At 40.1% G+C, this 16,100-nt stretch overlaps 1 protein-coding gene across 2 annotated transcripts in view; it reads left to right on the forward strand.

Annotated features, from left to right (window-relative positions):
• Window positions 1-7,879, forward strand: part of FZD6 (frizzled class receptor 6) — a 43,713-nt gene extending 35,834 nt beyond the window's left edge. For both annotated transcript variants that reach the window (XM_023248271.2, XM_045049759.1), the window contains exons 4-7: window positions 1,756-2,773; window positions 3,710-3,858; window positions 4,985-5,413; window positions 6,411-7,879. In XM_023248271.2, coding sequence (XP_023104039.2) covers window positions 1,756-2,773; window positions 3,710-3,858; window positions 4,985-5,413; window positions 6,411-6,579 — 1,765 coding nt within the window. In that variant the 3' untranslated portion in view covers window positions 6,580-7,879. The remainder of the gene's footprint in view (window positions 1-1,755; window positions 2,774-3,709; window positions 3,859-4,984; window positions 5,414-6,410) is intronic.
• The last annotated feature ends 8,221 nt before the right edge of the window (window positions 7,880-16,100 follow it).

Raw genomic sequence — 16,100 nt, forward strand, 5'->3', positions numbered from 1 at the left:
TTGTGGTGATGAGTATTTCTGGGAAGAAAGAATAGGACCAGAAAGGGGTCCCACCCGATCTCTAATGTTATATTGTTTTATTTTAAAAGATATAAAGCAAAATTGACATAATAAGTTTTGAAATGCTGGTAGATATATGTGTTCTTTTTATCGGCATACATATTATTATTTTCTACTTTCATCTAAAGAGTATTTTAAATGTTTTCTTGTTTAACACTGGCTTAGCCAGTGGAGTGCACAACTCTTGATCTTGGGGTTGTGAATTCAAGCCCCACGTTGGGTATAGAGATTACTTAAAATCTTTTAAAAAGTAAAGTAAAATAAAATACATAAATTGTTTCCTTGTTAAAAACTCCCACTCATTTTTAAACCATATAGATCCTCCCAATTAATACTGGTGTGTAGATACTCTATTGAGTGATAAAGTGTTACACAAAATAGAAATATACCTGTGTGTCACTCTGGTCTGCCCATAAACAAGGGAGGCAAGGAGTACAAACGTCCAGTTAGAAAATAAACGTGTCATGGGGATAGAATGTACAGCATGGGGAATATAGTAACATTGTGTTAACTTTATAAGGTGACAGATGGTAACTAGACTTATTGTGGTGACCATTTCTCAATGTATACAAATGTCGAATCACGGGGTTATACATCTGCAAGTCATAATATTGTACGTCAGCTATACTTCAATTAAAAAAAAAAAAAAAACAGCCGGGTGCCTGAGTGGCTCAGCTGGTTAAGCAAGCCCCACATCAGGCTATGTGCTGACAGCTCAGAGCCTAGAGCCTGCTTCAGATTCTGTGTCTCCCTCTGTCTCTCTGCCCGTACCCCACTTGCACTCTGTCTCTCTCTCAAAAATAAACATTAAAAAAACAAAAACAAAAACGGCCAAACTGAAACAAAACGGTGATGTGAGAGAACTCTACCCTGTCAGTCCTGGAAACAGAAGGAACTCGTTTCAGCCAGTTTTAGCTGCTATCCCCTTAGTTCTATGGCTGATCTACTTTACCTGTAAGCACTAAAAAAAAGTGACTTTCCCCGAGACTTATACTCCAAATGCCGTACACAGACAAGCCAGCACTTTTTTTTTTTTAAGGTTATTTGAGAGAGTACACACAAGCAGGAAAGGGGCAGAAAGAGAGGGGGAGAGAGAACCCCAAGCAGGCTCCATGCTGTCGGTGCAGAACCTAACATGGGCTCAAACTCACAAATCGTCACATCATGTCCTGAGCCAACATCCAGAGTTGGACACTTAACCGACTGAGCTACCCAGGTGCCCCAGCACTTTTCTGTCTTGAGGCTGCTAATTAAGATAAATTCCTTGTTTTTAGGATAAATGCTTTCTTAAATATTTAGTCTTAGAAGCAGAAATTACTTAAAAATTACTAGTTAGAGGCACCTGCCTGGCTCAGTTGGTGGAGTATGCAGCTCTTGATCTCAGGTTGTGAGTTCACGCCCAACCTTGGGTGTAGAGCTTCCTTTAAAATAAAGTTTAAAAAATTGTTTTTTGAGTAAGGGAATTTTAATGTTCACATGCCTTGTATTAAGTATATGTGAGTGCACTGGGGCCTCACTAACAACCACAAGTTTTTAGTTAACTTCAAAGCTCTAACCTATGATCTGTTCAGGTTGTGTGTCTTCCCATCAATTATGAATGCATGAGGAAATATTTTATAGTTGGAAAGCATACATTAAAATAGTGAATCGGTCAAAATGTTGACTCTATATATTTGATTTTTATAATTTTTACAGATTGCAATACTGTGATGAGACTGTTCCTGTAACTTTTGATCCACACACACAGTTTCTTGGTCCTCAGAAGAAAACAGAGCAAGTCCAAAGAGACATTGGATTTTGGTGTCCCAGGCATCTTAAGACTTCTGGGGGACAAGGCTATAAGTTTCTGGGAATTGACCAGTGTGCACCTCCGTGCCCTAACATGTATTTTAAAAGTGATGAGCTAGAGTTCGCAAAAAGTTTTATCGGAATAGTTTCAATATTTTGTCTTTGTGCAACCCTGTTCACATTCCTTACTTTCTTAATTGATGTTAAAAGATTCAGATACCCAGAGAGACCAATTATCTATTACTCTGTCTGTTACAGCATTGTCTCTCTGATGTACTTTATAGGATTCTTGCTAGGCAATCGCACAGCTTGCAATAAGGCAGATGAGAAGCTAGAACTCGGTGACACAGTAGTTCTAGGATCTCAGAATAAGGCTTGCACTGTTCTCTTTATGTTTTTGTATTTTTTCACAATGGCTGGCACCGTGTGGTGGGTGATACTTACCATTACTTGGTTCTTAGCTGCAGGAAGAAAATGGAGCTGTGAAGCCATTGAACAAAAAGCGGTGTGGTTTCATGCTGTTGCGTGGGGAATACCAGGCTTTCTGACTGTTATGCTTCTTGCTATGAACAAAGTTGAAGGAGACAACATTAGTGGCGTTTGCTTTGTCGGCCTATATGACCTGGATGCTTCTCGCTACTTTGTGCTCTTGCCATTGTGCTTTTGTGTGTTTGTTGGGCTGTCTCTTCTTTTAGCTGGCATTATTTCCTTAAATCATGTGCGACAAGTTATACAACATGATGGCCGGAACCAAGAGAAACTAAAGAAATTTATGATTCGAATTGGAGTCTTTAGTGGCCTCTATCTTGTACCATTAGTGACACTTCTCGGATGTTATGTCTATGAGCAAGTGAACAGGATGACCTGGGAGATAACTTGGGTCTCTGACCACTGTCGTCAGTACCACATCCCGTGTCCTTATCAGGTAAGAGAGCATTTGTATTAGTTCACTGTTTAATTTTAACAGAGAATGTTCCCTGGAAATACACTCGAACTAATCATGAACATGACATTAGATTTCAGATAAGAAAATCCAGTAGACAGAGGGGATGATTCCCTGTGCATCAGTTGAAACTGGGGTCAGTGTCTTAAGAGTTCTTTCCTCAAGTTTAGGCTTTGTTTACAGTAGTAAAGTGCCTCCTCTAGCTACTCTTCTAAAAAGTAAATTTGGTTGCAAAGGCAGATTAATAATAATGAGGAACAGAAACAGAAGAACGAGTCTGTCACAGGGAAAAAAGGAGAAATAACTTCTGATTTGGGAGTTGCTTTTCATTCTTCAGTGGTGGGAACCTTATTTGGATATATTTAATTTGATCATATTATCGTATCATTTTTTGTTTAGTATACGCTTACAAAAACAGAACTTATTTTACTGTATTATATGGATACTTATTTCACTCCAACCAACCAAATTTTTATAACAGACATCAACAATGCGTACTCTATAATAGTATGTTGTTCCAATGGTTTAAGTATAATTTTTTGGTAGACTATAATAAAAGAAAGTAGATAAATACTTAAGGCCAAATATTTTGACAATTATAAGAGGCTGCTATAGTTAGAGGTGGAAAATGCTGGGAAATCAAACCAAGATTTCGGATATTCTTCCTAAATATATTTAGGTGTTTTTTTCCTTTCTAGCTATATATTTTGATACCCAGATGAAAGTTCTATATTCAGAACTTCAGTGAAGAATGTATTATACTTAAAGTAGCACTATTCATTATATTATGCTATGTCAAATATTCTATACTAAAACAGACTGAAGATTTATATTTTGTTCAAGTTTTACATTGACTATATAGACTGCTCTCCACTCTGAATGAATCACTGACATTTTTATTATTCACTTTTTTTGTAGGCCAAAACAGAAACTCGACCAGAATTGGCTTTATTTATGATAAAATATCTGATGACATTAATTGTTGGCATCTCTGCTGTCTTCTGGGTTGGAAGCAAAAAGACATGCACAGAGTGGGCAGGGTTTTTTAGACGAAATCGCAAGAGAGAGTAAGAACCTATTGAATTATCTGATGTTGTTTTAAGTAGAACAAATACCAAGGGACTATTCAAGTCCTCATCGTACTGGCGTTTCATTATATCAACTGTTGTTTCAAGTTTGGAAATCTTTTTCGTGGAGAGCTCTACTTTATTTTGGCACTCGTTATAATAGTCTTTGGCCTGTAGTATTCTGTTGAAGTATGAGAGATGCGTAAACTGTGCGTTTTCTTTCCCTGGCTTATATTTAATATTATTTTGGGTGCAGCATTTTAAGTAATTTTTTAAAATCAGTGATAAAAGGCTAAGTGGGATCAAATATATGTAAGGAAATCTATAAAGTATGATTCAGATATATGATTATTTACTACTTTTAAATTTTATTATACACAGTATTGCCTTAAAATGTCACTTATTTGCCTCAAGATGGTAAAATTTTAAACTTACATAGTGTAACAGGATAGTAGACTTACATTTATGAATTCGTTTTAGTTATATACAATGTACACTCTCTCCTGTCAACAATGTACTAGAGAGTTTTTTAAACTGTTCCCCACTGGTTTGATTAATAAACTTTTTTGTGGTAAAATTTTCAGAACTATCGATCTTTTCTAAGTTTTGAAGTCTGAAAATTGCATTTAACTGAACTTAATTTTTTTGCACTGTTATGACACATCTATCCTGTATTTATATACTCACACTCACTTCATTATAACTTGCTAGCTTTATTGTTAGAAAGCAAATCATTGAATTTAACAATGACCATTAATTATATTCTACATCCTTTCTCCTCTGGTTTACTTTTATATTTGATGTATTTATATGTGATACACAGATAGTCTCCTACTTTATGCCGCTATAAGTTTCCTGGCCCTCATCCTTTGATTTTGCCTAATTCCTTGCCAGTCTATTTATGCTGACAAAGGCAACTAACAATGTATGCACAAAAGAGTTCACTTCATGACAATCTACTTCTATCTCCTAGTATTTATAATCCCAGATTTTACAAGTATAAATCATTTAGAATTCTTAACTTGACCGATTAAGGTTTTTTGGCACAAGATAGGATACGCTTTTTGGTTTCTACTATGTAACACTTAACACTTACCAACTCAACCCTCTCCTTGGTTTCTCTCAGTCCAATCAGTGAAAGTCGAAGAGTACTACAGGAGTCGTGTGAGTTCTTCTTAAAGCACAATTCTAAAGTTAAACACAAAAAGAAGCACTACAAACCAAGTTCACATAAGCTGAAGGTCATTTCCAAATCCATGGGAACGAGCACAGGTGCCACGGCCAATCACGGCACTTCCGCAGTAGCGATCACGGACCACGATTACTTAGGACAAGAAACTTTGACAGAAATACAAACCTCCCCGGAAACATCAGTGAGGGAGGTGAGAGCAGATGGAGCGAGCACCCCCAGATCAAGAGAACATGACTGTGGGGATCCTGCCTCCCCAGCAGCATCCAGCTCCAAACTCTGTGGAGAACAGGCTGACGGGAAAGGCCGGGCAGGCAACGGGAATGATAAGATCAGTGTATCCGAAAGTACGCGGAGTGAAGGAAGGTGAGCTTTGATTTTGCGATCTTCAATCAGGACTATTTTGAATACTGCATTATATATGTTTTTATTAAAGCATAGCGCATCTGGAAAGAAGATGGTGCGTCCATACACTTCATCCAAGGAAGTTTGGGTTCGGCCTATAAACGTGCTGTTTGATACTTTAATTCTCAGCTTTGAAAAGAGCCTTCGTGAATGTTGTTCAAGTAGGAATGTTCATTTCTGTGGTAAATTGTTAAGGATCGCATGTATATGTAGGTAAATGTTTACCATCCTTCTGAAATACAGGCTATTAAGTTTTAATTAGTACTGTATGATAGTACTAAAAGGCATTTGTCCTTTTATGTGAAGATGATTATAAAAGGTTTTGTATTTTCTGGACATGAAAGCACGTTGACATTATCTTTAATGAATTTTTCCAAACGGTCACTGGTGATCCAAACACAGGTAAATATCGAATTAGCCAGAATGCTGACAGCTAAGTACTTTTAGGTCTCCAGGTTTCTTACCTCACCCTCCCAAACTAGACCAAATGTGCCTTCTTTGTGTTCCTGTGACAGCTTTTGCATGCTGGAAATAGACATGTGCCTTTAAAACTCCACTCGATTTGTAAATTCCTCGAAGGCAGAGCTGAGGTCCAGTTCATCTTTGTGTTGGAATTACACAACATCTCACCCATGGTGGGAAATGAGGAAAATATTGCTAAACGGAGAGCAGGATCCTGTCCTATGAGTTGTATTCCCCATGATACGCCATGTCCGGCCCGTGCCCGGGTGGTCCTTAATGCAGTTTCTGAAGTTGGCGAAAATTGTACTTGAAAATGAAGTAGACATGTTTTGAGGTGTTAGAGTACACGCACAGAGTTGTAGTTAACTGTCCTCTGATCACGGTGGATACTGGTTGCGAATAAAACTTGTGGAAAGTGGGTAGGAGCTGTAAGGACATCTAGCATCACAGTTGTGCTCTGGTCTGTGTGTGTGTCAGCTTTCGTCTTTTTACCTAGGGTGACTCCAAAAAGTGATGTCCCTGAGACCGGCCCGGTGCAGAGCAGCGGCTTGCAGGTCCCAGGTTCTTCGGAGCCAGGCAGCCTGAAAGGCTCCACGTCCCTGCTCGTTCACTCAGCTTCGGGAGGTGGAAAAGAGCAGGCCGCTGGCGGTCACTCCGATACTTGAAAAACAGGCGATCCCATCGCTGAGAAGTGGATTCATGTGACACTGGAGCGGACAGCACGCTGTCTTATCAACACCACTCTTCTGTTCTCTTGCACTGACAGCTACCTTGCCTACTGTTACACTGGAAACGATGGATTCCGAGAATTAGGGGATTTGTTTCGCACAGAGGTTAACGATGGCAATATACCCAGAAAGCAGAAATGGGCAGGTTAATAATATTTTTTTAAGTTGTGTGGGAGGAGGGAGTTAGAGGAATCTTCTTTTTCTATTTATGAAGATTCTCCTCTTACTAAAAGTATTTTAAGATGTACTATATGCTATTTCACTTTTATGGTATGAAATCAAGATATTTCTTTGCTGAAGTATTTAAAACTTATCTTTGTATCTTTTTTATATATTTGAAAATAAGTTTATATGTATTTGAACTTTTCTTAGAAATCCTGGAACAGCTATTCAGATATTTTTATGTTATTCGATATTTTAACACTGCTTTGGTAGCCTTTACACTGAGTTTCTAAGAAAATTGAAAAATAGTATTCTTTTACAGTATAAAAACTATTTGACACACCAGAAGGTGTTGTCATGGGAATTCACCTTTCAAAGTCCGTTTATTCCACCGTCTCTTCCCTGTGTGAATTTTACAGAGTCTTGCTCTAGGAATTTCATAGATCTGCTGTGCCTCTAAAACAGGGTGCTTGACATCCACCGTTGATTATGTTATGCTGCTCACTGATCCTTCTACAGTTTTAAACAACATGTTCTACAGGATTAGATGAAATGTTACTCTTTTAGAATTTAAGCCAAGTGCAATTGATTTTCTTTAAAAAAAAAAAGTTTTATGCCCACTCAAGATTATATATTTATGACCATTTACAGTTGCTTATACTTTTTTTTAATTTTTTAACTTTTAGAATACTAAAGTTTATATAGTATCTTTCTCAGACATTACGTAGATGTCATTTCTGCACTTACATAGGATTTTGCCGAACATTTAAAAGTGTGTTTAGCAATATTAGTGCCAATCAAATGGGGGAAAAATGTAGTCCTGATAAACAAAATGTATTTTATATTACATACTTTAAAATATTAAATATTTTTCCTAATTTTTGTTTTCAATTAAGTGTTATACCTTAAGGTTTTCCGATGCTTCTGGGTTTTTTCTATTTAGCATTCTATTAAAGCATAAAAAGATTATCATGTACTGTATGGAAAATGTAAATACTAACTTTTCCACATTTTTGAACTTTGTATACAAAAACATTGTATGTCTTTCCAGCAATAAAATTTTCTTTGTGTGAGAGATTATAGAGTATTGTGTGATTAGTTGTAGTGATCCTGACCCTGAAAGTGGTAGAATTTTTCCGATCAGTGGCCCCATGATTAATAACTTGGAAGCTTTTTTTTTTTTTTTTAACTGGAAGAGAAAACAGGACTATTTTTCATCTGTTACAATTCTTTCCAGAATATACATTATACAGCCATATTTACCATAACCTTTTAAAGCCAGTGTGAGATCCGAAGGATGGGGTAAAGCAAAGGGAACCCAGGGCCCTGCTTTCACTCCTGGCAGTGGGGAATAAAACAGTATCATGCTTAAAACTTTTTTTTTTATATGAAATTTATTGACAAATTGGTTTCCATACAACACCCAGTGCTCATCCCAAAAGGTGCCCTCCTCAATACCCATCACCCACCTTCTCTCCTCCCTCCCACCCCCCCTCAACCCTCAGTTTGTTCTCAGTTTTTAACAGTCTCTTATGCTTTGCTCTCTCCCACTCTAACCTCTTTTTTTTTTTTTCCTTCCCCTCCCCCATGGGTTCCTGTTAAGTTTCTCAGGATCCACATAAGAGTGAAACCATATGGTATCTGTCTTTCTCTGTATGGCTTATTTCACTTAGCATCACACTCTCCAGTTCCATCCACGTTGCTACAAAAGGCCATATTTCATTTTTTCTCATTGCCACATAATATTCCATTGTGTATATAAACCACAATTTCTTCATTCATCAGTTGATGGACATTTAGGCTCTTTCCATAATTTGGCTATTGTTGAGAGTGCTGCTATGAACATTGGGGTACAAGTGGCCCTATGCATCAGTACTCCTGTATCCCTTGGATAAATTCCTAGCAGTGCTATTGCTGGGTCATAGGGTAGGTCTATTTTTAATTTTCTGAGGAACCTCCACACTGCTTTCCAGAGTGGCTGCACCAATTTGCATTCCCACCAACAGTGCAAGAGGGTTCCCGTGTCTCCGCATCCTCGCCAGCATCTATAGTCTCCTGACTTGTTCATTTTGGCCACTCTGATTGGCGTGAGGTGATACCTGAGTGTGGTTTTGATTTGTATTTCCCTGATAAGGAGCGACGCTGAACATCTTTTCATGTGCCTGTTGGCCATCTGGATGTCTTCTTTAGAGAAGTGTCTATTCATGTTTTCTGCCCATTTCTTCACTGGGTTATTTGTTTTTCGGGTGTGGAGTTTGGTGAGCTCTTTATAGATTTTGGATACTAGCCCTTTGTCCGATATGTCATTTGCGAATATCTTTTCCCATTCCGTTGGTTGCCTTTTAGTTTTGTTGGTGGTTTCCTTTGCTGTGCAGAAGCTTTCTATCTTCATAAGGTCCCAATAATTCACTTTTGCTTTTAATTCCCTTGCCTTTGGGGATGTGTCAAGTAAGAGATTGCTACGGCTGAGGTCAGAGAGGTCTTTTCCTGCTTTCTCCTCTAAGGTTTTGATGGTTTCCTGTCTCACATTTAGGTCCTTTATCCATTTTGAGTTTATTTTTGTGAATGGTGTGAGAAAGTGGTCTAGTTTCAACCTTCTGCATGTTGGTGTCCAGTTCTCCCAGCACCATTTGTTAAAGAGGCTGTCTTTTTTCCATTGGATGTTCTTTCCTGCTTTGTCAAAGATGAGTTGGCCATACGTTTGTGGGTCTAGTTCTCGGGTTTCTATTCTATTCCATTGGTCTATGTGTCTGTTTTTGTGCCAATACCATGCTGTCTTGATGATAGCTTTGTAGTAGAGGCTAAAGTCTGGGATTGTGATGCCTCCTGCTTTGGTCTTCTTCTTCAAACTTACTTTGGCTATTCGGGGCCTTCTGTGGTTCCATATGAATTTTAGGATTGCTTGTTCTAGTTTCGAGAAGAATGCTGGTGCAATTTTGATTGGGATTGCATTGAATGTGTAGATAGCTTTGGGTAGTATTGACATTTTGACAATATTTATTTTTCCAATCCATGAGCAGGGAATGTCTTTCCATTTCTTTAAATCTTCTTCAATTTCCTTCATAAGCTTTCTATAGTTTTCAGCGTACAGATCCTTTACATCTTTGGTTAGATTTATTCCTAGGTATTTTATGCTTCTTGGTGCAATTGTGAATGGGATCAGTTTCTTTATTTGTCTTTCTGTTGCTTCATTGTTAGTGTATAAGAATGCAACTGATTTCTGTACATTGATTTTGTATCCTGCAACTTTGCTGAATTCCTGTATCAGTTCTAGCAGACTTTTGGTGGAGTCTATCGGATTTTCCATGTATATCATGTCATCTGCAAAAAGCGAAAGCTTGACTTCATCTTTGCCCATTTTGATGCCTTTGATTTCCTTTTGTTGTCTGATTGCTGATGCTAGAACTTCCAGCACTATGTTAAACAGCAGCGGTGAGAGTGGGCATCCTTGTCGTGTTCCTGATCTCAGGGAAAAAGCTCTCAGTTTTTCCCCATTGAGGATGATGTTAGCTGTGGGCTTTTCATAAATGGCTTTTATCATCTTTAAGTATGTTCCTTCTATCCCGACTTTCTCAAGGGTTTTTATTAAGAAAGGGTGCTGGATTTTGTCAAAGGCCTTTTCTGCATCGATTGACAGGATCATATGGTTCTTCTTTTTTTTTTGTTAATGTGGTGTATCACGTTGATTGATTTGTGAATGTTGAACCAGCCCTGCATCCCAGGAATGAATCCCACTTGATCATGGTGAATAATTCTTTTTATATGCCGTTGAATTCGATTTGCTAGTATCTTATTGAGAATTTTTGCATCCATATTCATCAGGGATATTGGCCTGTAGTTCTCTATTTTACTGGGTCTCTGGCTGGTTTGGGAATCAAAGTGATACTGGCTTTATAGAATGAGTCGGAGTTTTCCTTCCCTTTCTATTTCTTGGAATAGCTTGAGAAGGATAGGTATTATCTCTGCTTTAAACGTCTGGTAGAACTCCCCTGGGAAGCCATCTGGTCCTGGACTCTTATTTGTTGGGAGATTTTTGATGACTGATTCAATTTCTTCGCTGGTTATGGGTCTGTTCAAGCTTTCTATTTCCTCCTGATTGAGTTTTGGAAGCATGTGGGTGTTTAGGAATTTGTCCATTTCTTCCAGGTTGTCCAATTTGTTGGCATATAATTTTTCATAGTATTCCCTGATAATTGTTTGTATCTCTGAGGGATTGGTTGTAATAATTCCATTTTCATTCATGATTTTATCTATTTGGGTCATCTCCCTTTTCTTTTTGAGAAGCCTGGCTAGAGGTTTGTCAATTTTGTTTATTTTTTCAAAAAACCAACTCTTGGTTTCGTTGATCTGCTCTACAGTTTTTTTAGATTCTATATTGTTTATTTCTGCTCTGATCTTTATTATTTCTCTTCTTCTGCTGGGTTTAGGCTGCCTTTTCTGTTCTGTTTCTAGTTCCTTTAGGTGTGCTGTTAGATTTTGTATTTGGGATTTTTCTTGTTTCTTGAGATAGGCCTGGATTGCAATGTATTTTCCTCTCAGGACTGCCTTCACTGCATCCCAAAGCGTTTGGATTATTGTATTTTCATTTTCGTTTGTTTCCATATATTTTTTAATTTCTTCTGTAATTGCCTGGTTGACCCACTCATTCATTAGTAGGGTGTTCTTTAACCTCCATGCTTTTGGAGGTTTTCCAGACTTTTTTCTGTGGGTGATTTCAAGCTTCATAGCATTGTGGTCTGAAAGTATGCATGGTATAATTTCAATTCTTGTAAACTTATGAAGGGCTGTTTTGTGACCCAGTATATGATCTATCTTGGAGAATGTTCCATGTGCACTCGAGAAGAAAGTATATTCCGTTGCTTTGGGATGTAGAGTTCTAAATATATCTGTCAAGTCCATCTGATCCAATGTCTCATTCAGGGCCCTTGTTTCTTTATTGACCGTGTGTCTAGATGATCTATCCATTTCTGTAAGTGGGGTGTTAAAGTCCCCTGCAATTACCACATTCTTATCGATAAGGTTGCTTATGTTTGTGAGTAATTGTTTTATATATTTGGGGGCTCCGGTATTCGGCGCATAGACATTTATAATTGTTAGCTCTTCCTGATGGATAGACCCTGTAACTATTATATAATGTCCTTCTTCATCTCTTGTTACAGCCTTTAATTTAAAGTCTAGTTTGTCTGATATAAGTATGGCTACTCCAGCTTTCTTTTGGCTTCCAGTCGCATGATAAATAGTTCTCCATCCCCTCACTCTCAATCTAAAGGTGTCCTCAGGTCTAAAATGAGTCTCTTGTAGACAGCAAATAGATGGGTCTTGTTTTTTTATCCATTCTGATACCCTATGTCTTTTGGTTGGCGCATTTAATCCATTTACATTCAGTGTTATTATAGAAAGATACGGGTTTAGAGTCATTGTGATGTCTGTATGTTTTATGCTTGTAGTGATGTCTCTGGGACTTTGTCTCACAGGGTCCCCCTTAGGATCTCTTGTAGGGCTGGTTTAGTGGTGACAAATTCCTTCAGTTTTTGTTTGTTTGGGAAGACCTTTATCTCTCCTTCTATTCTAAATGACAGACTTGCTGGATAAAGGATTCTTGGCTGCATATTTTTTCTGTCTAGCACCCTGAAAATCTCGTGCCAATTCTTTCTGGCCTGCCAAGTTTCAAAAGAGAGATCAGTCACGAGTCTTATAGGTCTCCCTTTATATGTGAGGGCACGTTTACCCCTTGCTGCTTTCAGAATTTTCTCTTTATCCTTGTATTTTGCCAGTTTCACTATGATATGTCGTGCAGAAGATCGATTCAAGTTACGTCTGAAGGGAGTTCTCTGTGCCTCTTGGATTTCAATGCCTTTTTCCTTCCCCAGTTCAGGGAAGTTCTCAGCTATTATTTCTTCAAGTACACCTTCAGCACCTTTCCCTCTCTCTTCCTCCTCTGGGATACCAATTATGCGTATATTATTTCTTTTTAATGTATCACTTAGTTCTCTAATTTTCCCCTCATACTCCTGGATTTTTTTATCTCTCTTTTTCTCAGCTTCCTCTTTTTCCATATCTTCTAGTTCACCTATTCTCTCCTCTGCCTCTTCAAGCCGAGCTGTGGTGGTTTCCATTTTGTTATGCATTTCGTTTAAAGCGTTTTTCAGCTCCTCGTGACTGTTCCTTAGTCCCTTGATCTCTGTAGCAAGAGATTCTCTGCTGTCCTGTATACTGTTTTGAAGCCCAGCGATTAATTTTATGACTATTATTCTAAATTCACTTTCTGTTATATTATTTAAATCCTTTTTGATCAGCTCATTAGCTGTTGTTATTTCCTGGAGATTCTTCTGAGGGGAATTCTTCCGCTTGGTCATTTTGGATAGTCCCTGGCATGGTGAGGACCTGCCAGGCCCTTCCCCTGTGCTGTGGTGTCTAACTGGAGTTGGTGGGCGGGGCCGCAGTCAGACCTGATGTCTGCCCCCAGCCCACCGCTGGGGCCACAGTCAGACTGGTGTGTGCCTTCTCTTCCCCTCTCCTAGGGGCGGGATTCACTGTGGGGTGGTGTGGCCCGTCTGGGCTACTTGCACACTGCCAGGCTTGTGATGCTGGGGATCTGGCGTATTAGCTGGGGTGGGTAGGCAAGGTGCACGGGGGCAGGAGGGGCAGGCTTAGATCGCTTCTCCTTAGGTGATCCTCTTCAGGAGGGGCCCTGTGGCAGCAGGAGGGAGTCAGATCCGCTGCCGGAGGTTTGGCTCCGCAGAAGCACAGAGTTGGGTGTTTTTGCGGAGCGAGCAAGTTCCCTGGCAGGAACTGGTTCTCTTTGGGATTTTGGCTGGGGGATGGGCGGGGGAGATGGCGCTGGCGAGCGCCTTTGTTCCCCACCAAACTGAGCTCTGTCGTCAGGGGGCTCAGCAGCTCTCCCTCCCTTTGTCCTCCAGCCTTCCCGCTTTCCGAGCAGAGCTGTTAACTTATGACCTCCCAGACACTAAGTCGCGCTTGCTGTCGGAACACAGTCCGTCAGGTCCCTCCGCTTTTGCCAGCCAGACTCGGGGGCTCTGCTTGGCCGGCGAGCCGCCCCTCCGCCCCGGCTCCCTCCCGCCAGTCCGTGGAGCGCGCACCGCCTCGCCGCCCTTCCTACCCTCTTCCGTGGGCCTCTCGTCTGAGTTTGGCTCCGGCGACTCCGTTCTGCTAATCCTCTGGCGGTTTTCTGGGTTATTTAGGCAGGTGTAGGTGGAATCTAAGTGATCAGGACGCGCGGTGAGCCCAGCGTCCTCCTAAGCCGCCATCTTGCCTGTTCTCCCTTAACTCCGCTTAAAACATTTTAAAAAATGAGCGAGGAGTCGCCAGGCTATGATGTGGCAGAAGAAGGAGATTCACACTGCCAACCCCAACCATTGGAGCCTCTTTCACCCAGGGAACATTTAGTGATGGGATGGTTATTACCAGCCCCAGCGCGCTGGGGTCCAAGGGAAAGGGTGTCTGCACACCACACTGCATTTCGAACTGTGACTTCAGCGGGCTATTTCCTAGAAGTAAGTGTGAAGGAAAGCAGCCCTGCTTCAAGTTACCTGGGTGGACTAGATTGCCCTGGATTTAGAATAAGTAGTTCCGGATTAGCAGTCCCCTCAGGCACCAGGCAGAAGCAAATAGAAATCTTGCCTGGAGGAAGAAACGTCATTCTATGTGCTCTACAAATACTTTTTCAAATACAATATTCATCGTGTCATCAAACATAAGTAGGCGTACAACAACAACACATGAATAAGAATTGGCACGGGCATCAGGCAAGAGAAGAAGACCCAGAGGTACCCCAGAATTACCAGGCATGGATTTGTTAATCTCATATAATTTAAAAATATCAGTAAGGAGGGGAGCTGGGTGGCTCAGTCAGCTGAGCGTCGGACTCTTGATTTCAGCTCAGGTCATGATTTCATGGTTCGCACTGATAGCACAGGGCCTGCTTGTGATTCTCTCTCTCTCTCTCTCTCTGCCCCTCCCCCCTTTCTCTCTAAATTGTATCAGCAAGGAAGAACAAGACCCCATTACACACCCACAAGAATGGCTGGAAAAAAAATTGACAATATCAATTTTTGGTAAGGATACAGAGCGACAAGGAACTCTCATTCATTGCTACTGGGAATGCAAAATGGTACAGCCACGTTGGAAAACAGTTTCTCCACACAGCCAAACTGGTCTTATCATATGATCCAGGAATCATGTTCCTAAGTACTTATCAAACTGATTTATGTAGATACTCCATCCATGGGGTGCAGTATAAATCTCCCCTCCTTAAGTCTGGGCAGCACGTAGTGACTTCCTTCCAAAGAACACAGCAGGAGATGGGGCTGGGGAAGACTAACTTTCACAGAGAAACTTGACAAAACACCTCAGCCACGTAACAGAAGTCAACATCCGTAGTCGGGCATGTTGAGAGTAGGTACCCTTCATACAACGTGATGGAAATGGCACCTGACCTCCGTGATCTTCCTCCCCTAAACCTGTAACTTCAGTCTCGTGAGAAGAGCAGACAAGTCCCAGCAGATGGACATTTTACAAAATATCTGACCAGCACTCAAAGCTATCGTCAAAAACAAAGTCAGAAACCGTCAGGGTCAAGAGATGCCTAAGGAGACATGGTGACTGAATGTAATGTGATATCCAAGAAAAAGGATCTTAGATAAAAACTAAGGGGATCTGAATAAAGCACAGGCTTTAGTTAACACATTCAATTCAGTGAAATGTTCTTTAAGTGTGTGGGGGGGCGTGTGTGAGAGAGTGTGAGAGTGAGAGAGTGTGAGAAAGTGTGTGTGTGAGAGAGAGAGAGAGAGACAGGGGCAGAGAGAGAGCCAGAGAGAGGCAAAGAGAGGCAGAGAGAGGGAGAGAGAATCTCAAGCAGGCTCCATGCTGTCAGCACAGAGCCCAATGCAGGGCTTGATCTCACGAACCGTGAGATCACAACTTGGGCTGAAATCAAGAGTTGGATGCTTAGCCTACTGAGCCATCTAGATGCTCCTGTTATTTTAAAATAGGATCTTCCTGTTGTAGGATTCTTTTGTGTATATTTGCAGATATAGAATTTAATTTTTAAAGATCATATAAAAACATGAATTTTTAATATTGATTGTGTAATGGGTGACCATTAGTATCTTAGTCACTCTAATAATTTTGTAGTTGATTTTTCCTGGGTTTTCAATGTAGATGATCTTTTCATCTCAACGGTAATTTTATTTCTCATCTATTAGCTTGAACTGGGATCCTGTTATTGTTAATAGTGGTAGCAGCAGGCATCCTGGTCTTATTTTAATGAAAATGTC

Source organism: Felis catus, chromosome F2 (assembly GCF_018350175.1).
Source record: "Felis catus isolate Fca126 chromosome F2, F.catus_Fca126_mat1.0, whole genome shotgun sequence".
NCBI lineage: Eukaryota > Metazoa > Chordata > Mammalia > Carnivora > Felidae > Felis > Felis catus.